We start from the raw sequence: 14,093 nt of genomic DNA on the forward strand, positions 1-14,093 counted from the left end.
TAAGTGCTTGGCCTTAAATTATATTCTTATTAAAACCTAATAGGAATAGAGAAGAGCAACCATGTTTTAGGAAGAGATGAAATTTACTTCTTTTTCCTTTGTATTACTGGTCTCTATTGCCCAGCAGCTGCAGCGAGTTCTCCCTGCATCTCTCGCAATGTTGTAAAGAATTTCAGTCTTGAGGGCATTGCCAATAGAAAGTATCCTTGGCTTCCGTATCTATGTATTTTGAAATGCACTTGCAAAGTATAAGTTGAATTCAGAGTCCTTGTGTACTGCTGGTGAAGTTTAAAATGGAGATGCCTCCGTTTGTGCCCTTAAAATTTAAACATACAATAATTTTTCAGTAACTGAATGGGAGAACACTCAGCTTTTCCCATTCCCAGTTGTTATGTTTGACCTTAATAAAGGATCCCTACTAAGTCAACTCCGCTGTACATTCAAAAAAGCCAAAACCAACCCTTAGGCTGAATTATCTTAATAGATAAAATTTGCCAGTACTGGAAATCTAAGCAGTAATTGGGAGATCTCATGACACAAATGCAGTTTGCAACTTCACTGTGAAATTATTAAAGATTAATAATGTAACTAAGAATTCTTAAAAATACAGGTAAAATCCCCACAATTATCCTGTCATGCGGAGTGATTCAATATTGCAGTGTTTTGCAGACTTTTCTGGTGCTGCAGAGGAAGCTTGCACTGGTTTACTCTGTCACCTACCTTAGGCATGTCAGCCAAAAAGAAAAAGAGTAACTGTGAATACAATGCAAAGAAAACATGCAGGTATTTTAAGTCTCAACGTTAGTTGGCATGGCATTCCCTGTATTAGCCATCTACTTTCACATCAGACTAATTACATTTACTGGCACAACCTATATTAACACTTTGAAGGAGCTATAAATAATAATAAAAAAAAATAAAAAAAAAATTGCAACTTCTTTAACAGTATGTGCTCCACTTGGGGTTTTTTGCAAGATTATTACATTTCCAATTTACCTGAAGATACCCGTGTGTGTGTGTATGTATATACATACATATATATATATATATATATATATGCATGCACACTTTTCAGTGTTGTGCAACAGCTGACTCCGGGTATAAAAAGTATAAGAATTGTTGTTAAGCAGGCTTGTATTTAGTGATGAAATCCCATGAAATCCATCCCTGCCTTCGCTTGCTATAAACATGGTATGTCAGATCTTGCAACTCATTAAGGGAGACTTTTAAATGCATATTATAAGCTGTCAGTGGGAGCTCTCATCCTCCACAAGGGGATTGCTTATAGCTGAAGATCCCATATATGTGTAAATAGAAACATAAAGCTCTAACTCCTACTCAGTTTGTTATAAGCTTTAGTGACAATAACAGCATTAAAACACTTTGGGTTTGGAGTACTTGCATTTACAGCTTTTTTTCAATCCCCTTCAGTTATCACTGTTAAGTGGTTTTGTTGCCTACTTTAGGATGTGAGATGAAAATCTAAACACATCCTAAGTTGTTTCTCTACTGGCAAAATCCAAATACATATGAAATAAGAAATAGCTGGTTTAAAATGTAGTCAAACTAAGTAAAGATTTTTGACATTCATAAGAATGTCAACAAAACAATTAACATTTCCTTGGTCCAATGGATTTTCTTCACAAGATGCCCAGTGAGTCAGTGTGCGTGAATTTAAAAGAAATCATAAAAAAATCAACAAATTTTAGACTCATATAGACATGAAAAGTACATTTAGATTGGCTTAGAAAACCAAACTGTTCCGCAACCAACAGGATGTAATGCTTACCCAGCCCCACCCCCAAACTAAGACATTTTCAACCATACTGGTAGACTAAAATTAGCTTTTAAACATCAAGTGATGAACACCTCTCATCAGGTGAGAGGCTGAAAAGGCTGAAAGGTTATAGGCAATTTGTAAGCTACTCAGCTTACAAATACAGCTGATTTTGTATTAGTCCTTGAAGTGGATTCTGAATCCAGACTCTAAGGAAATTCCTACCCAGGTTTGAATATTTGTAGTTAGTACCATTTCAAAACAGTATGCTAAACAGGAATTAAGACACATCCTTTCAGTAAATCGTTCTCGGCATTTACGTTTTGGTTTTCTTTTTTTAAATGAGGAAATTTTATTATATAGTTTGACTAGAACAATCTGGTAGGCACTTGAATAGAGAAATTGCTTCATCTTGGAATTTGGAGGGGCTTTGTGTTCCTGGGTGTAGGTGGCACTGTGTCAGAGCCCTGCAGTGCTACTACCCAGCCTCTCATCAGGCAGCAACAGAACATACAGCACATGTCATGTGAGGATGTATTTTTCAGTGCTTATTCTAGTAGTAATATAATTTCTGTGAACATGCACTGCTAAACCAGAGCTGTGTTATACCGGTGCCATTGCTTCAATCTTCATTCATGTACAACCCAAGTACCAATTTGCTCTTTGTGATGGTGTTTGTTCCAGGCTGTTCACAGCTTGCTGATCTGTTAAAAAAAGCAATGTGGATACTGACAGCTTCCCCACTGGCTGGTCTGATGGTGCCATTATAGTTAATTACCAAATTCAGCAGGCTTTTCTAATCACTTTAAAAAAAATGGGCCACACATCCTTGTAATGGTACTGATAATTTTTACTAATGTGGAAATTAAGACAGAAATGAAATTACTTGCTCAAACTGTCCTTACAGAGGACAATTTGCAGCAAGAGAGATGTAGAGTACAAAAGATTCTGCCTTCCAGAGTTGTGCTGGGATTGTTAATACAATCTTTGTCTAGAAATAGGTGATAAAAAAAAAGAGGTAGAACTCTTACCAGAGTGATAGGAATAACAAACATGTCAGTAAAGAGTAGAGATGACTGAAAAGTAAGAAATGCAAGGAAGATAAGAAAGATGGCATGAAGGAGGAAACAATGGAGAACACAATCAGGAGAGGCGACAGTTGATAATTCAGAACCACATTTCCCTATAACACTCTTATTCTTAGTGCCTTGTTCACAAATTAGCAGGTGAAAGAATTACTGGAGAAAAAAAGAAGAATCAAGACAGTTGTTCAGGAGAGAAATTCTGGTTTATGATGGAACCAGAGTGAGAGACCGGTGCCATCATACCTTCTGGGTTTTTCCCCATGACCTATTTATTCCATTGTTGTGACACTTGATAAAAGGTTTCAGAGGCACAACCCAATGCTTTAATTTGCCTTTTCTTTTCTTAAGCATTTTTCTGCCCAGCATGAATAATTTCATTCAAATATTTTTCACGACAGAGGTTCTTTATCTGCTTGGACAGAGTCTGTGGAGCATATTCAGTATTGTCCTCTGTGTTGTTTATCAAGTTGGTATTGATGGCGTAGATTAAACCTTGTTGAAATGATCCATGGCTTGTGTGGGGTTTTTTTTGGCTGGGTTTTTGGTTTTGTTTGGTGGGTTTTTTTGAGAATGATCACTCCAGCAAAAAAGAGATTTTGGCTAGTATTCTCAGAGCAGCTTCTGCTACCAGCAGATTTCACAGCGTTAAGGACTTAACTGTACATGGTCAAGATACAGAAGCATCCTAGAGCAGTATTCACCATGATAAATTTCTGCTGATCACCTATATATATATTTGGTGGAGATGCATCTGTTTGTTGGTGCTGCTACAGTGAAAGAATGTAACATTGTGGATATGGCTATTGGTAAGAAAGCAGAAATTTTTAAATATTTCAAAAAGTCCCGTTCCCTAGTATTTTCATATAGTCATGAAACTCTTAGAATGAACAAGATAGGAATTTTTAGGAAAATAAAAATATAAATACCAGGCACACACTATAGCTTTATAGCTGCTGACCAGAAATAAAGAGGAGAAAAAGACTTGATTTCTGGAAATAAACATTTCATCTCTCAGACTGCATGCACTCACCCACCCACAAAGTATTTTATCAATTCTCAACTTCAAAGGGACTGGCCCAATTTTATTTCTTTTCTGCCTTCAACAGGTAAGCAAATGACAAGCTAAACTCTTGTACGGGTTGTTAGAAGTACTATTGCCTGTATCAGCATAACTTGGAGAGAGCATAACAGTAAGGAGAGTTTACTGTTACAAAAAATGAGACGTGGCATGGTTATTAGCTTATTTCTTTTAACAAATACTGTCACTCTGAGGTAAAAATTCCAACAATAGAGTTAGTATAAAATAAGGAAGACAGATCACCCCAAACCTAAGGCTTGTACAGCTTCCAAGGCACATTAATTGAATGATGTATCATCAGAAATGAAAAGGTAGATGCATCATAAGCAAAAAGTTAAAGAGAGCTAAGGCTCATCCTGGGTCTGCAGAAGTAATTCTGTGTTTTACAAATGTTTTTAAAATTGCTTTGTAAGAGATTCAGTAAAATCAGCTGAAAATGGCAGTGGACCATGTTTTGTGCAGCTCAAAATGAAACCAAGTAACTTTTGAGAGAAATGAGTAACAGAACATGTCTAACAGGAGACCATTTCAGGAACAAGATAAAATATTTTGCATGACTACACAAGATGAAAGCCAGAATTGTCACTAATGGTATGTGATGACAGAGGTACAAAACAAAGTCAGTGGGAAAAAAATGCTTTTGTCTCAGTTTTCTGTTGGGCAGTGTTTACCATGGTACAATCTCAAAACAACTGAAGAACAAAAACATTAATTTTAGCATCATAAGATGTCAATTGCTAAGGATAATGCAGTACTTCGTTTACAAGGAAATAATATATGTGATGGGAAAAAAACCCAGTATAACATATTTTAGTCTAAAACTGTTTCTTTTTTATCAAATTGGTTCATCTGCAGAGAAATAAACAGATGGAGAAAAACTCAATGTTAGGTAGAGAAATACCTCGTTACATTTTCACTAGATTTATTTGACCTTCTCCCTGCCCCTCCCACTTGTTTAAACAAACACACCCCCACCTCCATATATAGTAGTAAAATTAAATCCAGATCTTACTCTCAGCTGGGGTGTGGGGCCCTGCAGGTGAAAATGAGAGGAATTGTTGAGAACAGCCAAGGCCAGTTACTACCAAAAGACCCAAAAGCTGGCCCTCCAGCAGCCATGCCATTAGGCTGAGGCCCAGGGAAAGTGCACCAACCAGCCTGGAACTTCACCAAGTGCTCAAAAGAATCCTTTGCACTCTTCTTCAGCTCCCACTTAAACTTGTTGTTATTACTACTACTATTATTATTATATCATACCTGTGGATAGAAGACTCTAGAAAAAGTTAGGCAAAAACTGTACTGAAATATCCTGTTTGTTAGAAGTTCAATGAAAGGGGGAAACCTTTTGATGCAAACTGATTAGAAACAGAGACCTTTCAAATGCTTCAGTTTATTAATGTGTATTTTAGCCTGAACATGTTGCTAACACATTTCTGAATTTAAGAGTAAAAAAGAGACCATATAAAAGACAGTAAAAGCAGTGAAGCCGATTGGCTTTTCCTGTCTGACCAGTCATGATTTTCTCTTTAACTTGTAATGCAAATCAGCAAGCTCCAACTACTTTGTCCCATTTCTGAACAAACTTTGCCATGCAGCTGCTGCCAGATTGAGAACAAAGCATCACTAATACTTCACCAAAAGTTAGTGCTTGCATTTCTAAGCATCACTTACAGAGCATTTACTTGGTCCAACTCCCAAATTCATTTAGTTTGTAATAATCGCTTTAAGCAGTAATTTCCTTGAAAATGCAAGTTCCAGTACATTAAATAATGTGTTAACTATTAGGCATGAATAACATGTATATGGCCATACGTGTGTTAAATGAACATGTCAAAATCAATCCTATGTAATGTTGGCTCCTAAGTGTACTCACCTGTTAATACTTTCTGGTTTTGTATGGGTGACAGTTTTTTAAACCAGACAGATCTAAAGCGCTCAGAGGTTCTACCACTGCACAAGCTAAATGAGATTCAAACTGGCAGTTCTGATACATTAATTCATGTTTAGCTATTCATCATTCATTAGTACCTGCTACAAACAAGAGGCCAGATTCACTTTCCATTATCATAAAGCGAGAACATCAGATTTAGGAGCTTCAGATATTCAAAAACCTAGTCCTTTCCTTCCAGAAGGCAACCTCTTTTTATTTCTGTCCAATGAACTGTCTCAGCTGAATTTTGGAGAAGAGCAAACAGCCTCTTTTAATGATCTGAAAACCCATCATGTACAAGTAGTAGTTTGTTGCAACTTCTGTTAATAGATTAAAGCATTTAAAACAAATTAAATCATTAGTACACCGGTTGTTGTGATATAAACAGTTTAATGAATACATAAAGCACATATAAAGCAAAAGATTAAAACAAAATTATTGTTACAACCACCAAAAACTATATAAAAATATTTTTTACAAGCACACTGCTTGCACAGCAGGTTTTACAAAACAGAGTATCACGAGCAGTACCACTCCCTGAAAACCCAGACTTGGAAATAAAAATCACAGTAAGTATTAACTTAAATCAATGCTAGTCTGACTAGTATACGATGTGATTTAACTCCTTTTCAAATTCTTCACGGTGCTGTAGTATACATTAAAGCTTCCACAGCAAATGTGTATAGAGTTCAAGTGCAAGAAAAGAAAAATTATTAAATTATTCTGATTAATTTATCTCTCCCTGACATTATTTAAAACTGTGGTTCCTAAACTTTTTGCCTGTGCATGTTTATTGCAACCATTTTTGTAGATCCTTGTTCCAGCAACTGCTTAACTTAGGAGTGGGTTTGGAACTGTTGTTTCAGAAATTCTGATCCCAAACCCTGATTCTGCTCAAGATGAGAAGAACTTCAGCCCAGTGCTCCTCATACCTTTTATCTGTCTATAGGATGGGGAAGCCCCATCTCCTTCCATATTCCTTGCACCCAGACACATAGATATTGGAAAAGAAATATAGGAGCAAGGCTTCATACAGGCAAGAGAAGAACTTTACAAGATTGCATACAAAACTGAAGCAAAATGTATAAGAAAAATTGTTTTAATCTTTCACTAAGTGTGGCCTTAGCCTGTTGTTTACTGTCACACACAATACTTTGGTTTGTTGCATCTGTGTCACAAACGTAGTTTAAAGTTTAGTACGTTAATGCATAATGTTAAACCAGGACAGAAAAGTTCTTGTTTCACAATCCAAACTTTAGTAGGAAAAAAAAAATCATAAACAAAATAATTACAAAAGCATAAAAAACTGCGTCAAAGAAACAAAATAGCAATCAGTACATACTGAAGCTGAATACAGGCTAGAATCTAGGAGGCACAGTAAACATTTGATCATTTTAACAAACTTGCTTAGATGCTTTACAAATGTTTAGATAAATATTCTATAAAGAATAGGAAGGAAATAATTTATCTTTATGCTTTTCTCTCTCGCATGCGTTTTAAAATGTCTGCACCACAGTTTCTTTCTGTCACCATTTTAAATTGTTCTTTAGTACAATTAAATTTGAGCTGTGCACAACAGCAGTTTTGTTTGGAATATTCTGTCTTAAATTTTTTTCTTAAAAGTACAAAATTCAAGCTGATTTCGATTGACTTTCAGCTATCCAAAAACATTGATGGGGATGGGATTGGGGGAACAAGGGCCACTGTACTTACTGTCCCTTAGAGAAGGGGTATTTCTGTACATTCCAGTATTTCTATTTTTAACAACTCCCATGGGACTCCCATGCACTCCTAATTTAACTTCAGAATTGCAGGGTAAGGGAGAACCTGTTCCATAGGAGTAGAAGAGGCCATGAAACAGTCACAGCATTGTTCCTACCCCACCTTTCTGTACACAATAGTGAATATTATTCATTAACATGTTTCTTAGCTATGGTTGCAAGAAGAAAATGCCTCCACAAAGAATTTATGTGTTTTGCTTGAATGTCAGCCCTAAATCTGTACAAAGAGCAAGTGTTGTCTTTGCATTCCAGTGCTTGCTGGTGTGGGTAGTGGAGATATACACTCCCACTGGGGCATGGACTGGCTGAAAAATGAAGATTACAAGAAAGGCAGCTGCAGAATTGCTTTGAAATGCTTCAAAATAAATCAAAAACAAGTGCAAGCAAATAAACAGTGCAGCTCTAGGAACTTTTGCATTTCAAGCCTTTGAAAGTTATCCTTTAAGGTGCTTTTCTTGATCTTATTTACCAAAGACCTGTTTACTTAATGGAGTCTGGAAACTGCCAAGGGACTTCATTCTATTTTAAGTCATCCATGAACACCATCTATCAGTAGTCATACTCAACAAAATTCAGCAAATGACAACAACTATTTAGGGTTTAAGCACAAGTAAGACTATTAGCCATCTGGATTTCCCCTGTGTACACATGTATAAATAAATGACACCACAAGGCTTCCTTGATACAAGAAACCAAAAGGCATTGTTTTAAAGGCTAAATAAATAATAGTTGAAACAACTGTCCGTGCCACTTGCTCAATACTTTGTACACTGCCCTCCCATGAGAGAACTTCCTAGGAATGTTTCCTAGGACATGCATCAATATTATCATTGTGTGGAACAGTGCTAGAGATGCTTTGGCACTGAAGTCCTAATGTGATTGACTTTTGCCAAGATAATAAAATTTCTCTGGGCTTCCAGCTCAGATCTGCAAGTCAGGACTCTGTAACACTACGTGTAGTTGCTCTTAAGAAAAATAAAAACTACTTCCGGTAGGTAAAAAAAACAATGTTAGAATTGTCCATAATTCTGTACTGTTTTGCAGACATTTAAGTGCTTCAAAATAGCAGTTTACTGAACAGCAACAGAGATAAAAGAGATGATCTCCTGCCCTCATACATAATTATGTAGAGATCTGTAGAGAATCATAACAATCTTGTTCATGCCAAAGGATAAAATACATAATTTGTACAACTTGCAGTCATTTTTTAGCCATTACTTCTAAAAAGTGAGTTGGCTGGTTTGATTTATTGCCAAGCAGGAACATACATACCTCTGTGTATTCCATATGCAGAATCTAACTTTTTGGTATTGTTTCCTTTGTGTACAAAGAACATTTCATATACTATTTTTCACTGAGTAACACAGTACATGAATAAAACAGCAAGAGTTGAGCTAGCCAACCAGGTTCCAGAAAATAACAGTGTTGGGAACAGCCTCTGATATTTGCAGAAACTGCTTGTTGCATGTATGAACATTACATACCTACAGAAACAACTGCCTGGTTGCTAAAACTGTCAGCAGCATTACAGGCCCCAGTTTGTAAATGTGAACAATGAAAAGAACAAAACACACAGCTTGCTTAGTACTGGCTACCAAGTGTGAGAAGCTTCTGGTTTTAAGTTTCTAGAGTATTTTTCATCCAGTGGTCTCTACATTACATCAGCTCTTCAGGGAAGAGCTATTATACATTGTGGAGCTTCCAGGTGTGGAGCTGTGAAGTACACTGACAGCCTGCAGCTGTTGTACCACCACAGATCAATTTTACACCACAGAGTAGTATGTACTCTGTCCCAGTGTAAAATTATAAGACAGCACATATCACAGGTTAGAAATACTGCATAGACCTCAAAGGTTGTCAAAGGTTATTCATGGGCCCAGTCAGCAATTATAAGCATTGCTTTTTGCAACACACAACTTAAGCAACTACAATAAATTCAGCTAAAAGAAAGTTTTACAGCCCTACAGCAGTTCCATTAAAATACTTATGTAGTGTGTGGACACACAAACACAAGATTCCACTTATCATTTATGTGGCAAAGCGTACAGCAAAAATATCTTAAACTTTGCCACTTGAGTAACAGTGAACTAATATGCCAGCTGCATAATTTATCAGAGGAGGCAGGTTAATACTGGAAAAGGAAAGAATTCAATTAATAGCCTTTCATCAATACCTTGAAGAAATGCCTTGTTATAAAACTTCTAATATGAAATGCTTGGAGTATATCCCAACTTCTTACCAGAATAAAGCAGCTGGACAATTTCGTATATCTGGGATTCAGGATAATATCTGTCAAGCCATCTCCTCGTCAGTGCTGTCAACTGAGCTTAAAACATGCTTTTTCACAAGCAGGCTGAGAATTTGGCCACAATTTTTTTTCTAACCTCTATTTCCAAGTTTGTCTCTCAGTTAGTGCCAAGTGTCTTGCATTTAGTGCTCTCATCCAGCTCCCTTTTGCAAATATTTAATAATAACGTACAAAAGCAGAGCATACAGAAACATACAATGCACATTAAATACTCATAAAAATTCCTCTCAATAATGTTTCTATAGCCACCTGGAATTCTAATACTCCTTGTTACTATCCAGAATAGCTCCTCTTGTTTCCCAGATCCCAGCTTTTTTTGTTGTTGTTTTCAGTTTAAAGCCAAGCATTACATTACAAGTACCACCTTGCTGGCTAAGTCAACTCTTGCATTAAAGCAGTTAGACCTTTCTTTTAGACCCACCCTTCCTATTTAATTGTACTGTATTTTCCTGTAGCCTTGCAGTTCTCTATTCCTCAGAGCTCACCTTGCCCGAGCCCCGCCGGGGAACGTGTCTTTCACCTCCAAAGAATCTGCCCAGCGAGTCAAGTAGACCCGAGTCTCTGTGCCTTGGAGATCCATGTCTAGCATGGTCTATAGTGCTTGCAGATGCCATTTTTGATCCGTGCCGGAAAGAGGAGCGTTTTTGTGAAGCCATCAAATCCGAATTCTCTGAAGCTGCTGCACTGTCTTCTTGGATGGTCTGTAGCTCGTCTGACTCTGAGGGCCGATCTTTGAAGGTGTTGTCTTCTCTTCCTGGGGCATCTCGGGAAAAGAGGCGGATCAAGTGGGGGCGACCAGTCGTGTCAGCTGGGTTGGCCTCAGGCCAGGCATTCTTTGGGTCTGCTGTGCCTTTGGAGTCTGTCACCGCTGGGTTCTTCGTGGAGGTCCCATTGTTCTGGTTCACATCTGCCTCTCCTGCAAACAACAAGGATGAGATATGAATACAGGCCTGTGAAAAACAGCCCTGGAACAATGCTGCTTTCTTTCCCTTGCCTTGAGATGCTCATTTCATACAAAACCCGTAATATGTGCAGTTGTAATGAAACTATGTTCTCTACCAGCCTTTAAGAACATTAAGCTATCTTGGAACTGAAACCGGGATGATGTTCTCACACAGATTTGCAGTAGTTCTAGGTGGGGTTTTTTGGTGTGTTTTTGTTTTTTTTTTTAATTTAACATATTTATAAATAGATCAATAGATTACTTGAAGCACAACCGAAACTAACTTTCTTGCTGATGAGAGGCTTTCAGTGAACAATCAGAATTCACATACTTTCCCATGAGGATTGCAACACTAAACTGTGCCCTTTTTTTCCAAAAGAGAATGAAAAAATAAATAATTAAAGTGACACTGCAGATCTGTGCATTCGCAAGTGCACATTCCCTCTCCATGATGGCAGAGCTTTTGGGCCCATTTGGAATCCCTCACTGTAACTTCAATATGAATCAAACAAGCATAATGAGGGGAGGGGGCTCTTTTTCTACTCTTCAATTGTCCTCACTTCAGAAAAGGCAGACAACACTAAACTGCAATTTCTGCTTGGCCTCCCATCACAGTTTTTCTCCATGTATGATTATTCTGGCACTCGGGGTACAATGTCCTAGTGCTGAAGGCCTAGAGCAAAACTGTACAATTTGCATTTAGTGCTTGTGAGAAGTGACAAAAAACAATTATCAGAAACTGACAAGCTTTCAGCCAAGAAAGGTGCCAAGAAAGACCCCTGTGGTGAAAGTGAAATGCCCGCTGCCTTCTCCACAGCTGAGTTCTGATGCATGCAGTAAAATATCTGAAAAGCATCAGCTGCAGCACAGTTAGCCCTTCACTTGTAGTAGCTCTTTCTATCAGTGATAAAAAGATTTATTGAGGTTTTTTCTAGTCTATACTATGATCCCTACTGTTCTAAGTGGAACTGCATCCACTGATGACTATGTCTTATCTCTACGGAACACCAAAAGAGTATTAGTAGGTCATTGCTTGAGAAGCAACCTTCAAGCACAGATACCTCTCACACACTGTGTCTGAAACACCTTTTGCAGTTAAGGAGGCTCAGAATTTCAGAAATAAGCTACTGTTAGTCATGTGTTACCTTTAGGGTCTGCTTATTATCATGTTACATCCTCATTTGATTTGGTCCTGTTACCATGGGAGGGAAAGGATCTGGTAAATACTGTTATGTTTTTGAAGTACTCTGGGCTCAAGTACTTTGCTGATTCACCAGAGCAATTTCAGTTATTGACAGTTATTTCATATGGTTTTGCCCACCCATAGGACACCAAAGAAAACTTTTCTAAGGCTGAGAATAACTCTCAAATAATATTATGGATACTCACACAAGACAGTAATGACGGCTTTTGCAAATAAACACCTGTATGTAGGTTACAATTGGTTGTAACCAGCCTGCTAGTTTTTCATATAAAAACATAAAGTGCAGTTTTGCCGTGCAATATTTTTTTTATTTCTGTGAAAACTACCTAGAAAATGTTAAGGGACTTCAAGAAAAATTTCTTTGGTTAAAATATCTGGAAGTATCTCTCAGGAATACAATTATTTATCCAACACTAACTGTCACTGAAGACCTCATTAGTGGGGAAATATTTGCTGGCAACTTTGGGACTTGGGTTTCCCTGAAAAGATACTCTCAAACTTATTAGAAACTGTTGATATACCCAAATTATTTTCTTAATATAACAAAAGAAAAGTAACTAGCTTGGATATGTGGAACATTCTAAAACTGCAAAACATTTTAAACAGCAACTCTAAGCTTAGATTCTATACCATAATACAAATCCATTCAAGGACAGAAAAAGAAAAGCAAACAAAAGAGTTATTGTATATAACTAAATGCATTAACAAAACAGCAGAGCATCTGCATACTAATATTTTTTACAACAGTTGTTCTTTGTGTCACTGAATACGGGTATTGGTAAGCAACAAAGAAGGGTAATTGTGCCACAAAAGTAGCTTCTCCCAATGCATACTCAGTGAGCTATAAGGTATAAATCTTTCTGTATGCTTTATTTCAGTAATGAAAGCACACATTTAAGTTTTCCTCTAGATTTTCTGCGTGCTTAAGTCTTCTCTGATATATAGAAATACGTAAGAGATATGGTTAGTATTTTTCTAACTAATCAAAGTCTTCCAGTGAATTTGGAGAGACAGATCACTTTAATAATGTCTTAAGGATATCCAGAATTAATGAATCATGTAAACATATGCTTATTTGTTCATTTAAAACCAAATATTTAGTCTTCTATTACAACCCATTATAAATGCTGTGTATATGATACTGATAACATTTTTTGTTGTCTCTCCCTGCAAGATGTTCTTTGTTAAAATAGAGTACCCTTCCTGTACCGTATCACTTGAACAGAGGAAGTTGCCCAGGGAGGAAGAGGCTTTTTTTTTGTTAATCCTTGTAAAATAGGATATAGCAGAATGCATTGCCATAGGCATTAACCAGAAGGCTATCAAAGTGTTTTCTATTTACATTTAATTGAATATAGTCATGGAAAGCTGAAACAATATTAAATCCAATCCTCCATTGTCTTTAATAGGAGTTAGGCCCCATATAAGTATTTTCAAAACTACTGTGCCTTGATGCTCAATTGGACATTAATAGTTTATTCCATTTCTTGAGAACCAAAATAACTCTTTTATGTAAGCTTCTAATTAGCTGGGACCTCTCAGCTTCACATGGTTCAAACAACAACTACTCTCAAGACAATGGAAACCTGTTGTGTGCGAAGTACAATTTCTAACAGAGACATCTTGGATACAAATATTCTTCTCACAGGTCACTTGGTAGAGCTGCTCTATGATAGTCTCTCCTTGTGTACACCTAACTGTAGTCTTCTTCCATACAGAGGACAACCTGGAAAGAGGTTGTTAAGCTAAGAGTTTTAAAATAGATTACAAGTTTTTCATCTCCTCCCACTCCTTTCCAGTCTTGCTTTCTTGCAGATACTTGTAATTCCTCTCACATTCCTATTGCTGCTCCCTCTACAAATGGCGTAAAATAAATGAGGAAAATAAAGCTGATAGAAGCTGAAGTACATTCCCCTACTTTGACTTCTCAAGAGAAGCTTAGATCAACAGTGACAGAATATTGCAAATATTGATTGTGATAATAAAT

The 14,093-nt window shown here is 37.0% G+C and overlaps 1 protein-coding gene across 1 annotated transcript in view; it reads right to left on the bottom strand.

The window, feature by feature from the left end:
* Positions 1-14,093, bottom strand: part of MBP (myelin basic protein) — a 114,441-nt gene that overhangs the window by 7,921 nt on the left and 92,427 nt on the right. Inside the window, exon 4 of the mRNA XM_027643955.1 lies at positions 10,445-10,875. Within this exon, the coding sequence (XP_027499756.1) occupies positions 10,445-10,875 (431 nt within the window). The remainder of the gene's footprint in view (positions 1-10,444; positions 10,876-14,093) is intronic.

The sequence above is a fragment of the Corapipo altera genome, unplaced genomic scaffold (genome assembly GCF_003945725.1).
Source record: "Corapipo altera isolate COAL_440 unplaced genomic scaffold, ASM394572v1 24b, whole genome shotgun sequence".
Classification (NCBI taxonomy): Eukaryota; Metazoa; Chordata; class Aves; order Passeriformes; family Pipridae; genus Corapipo; species Corapipo altera.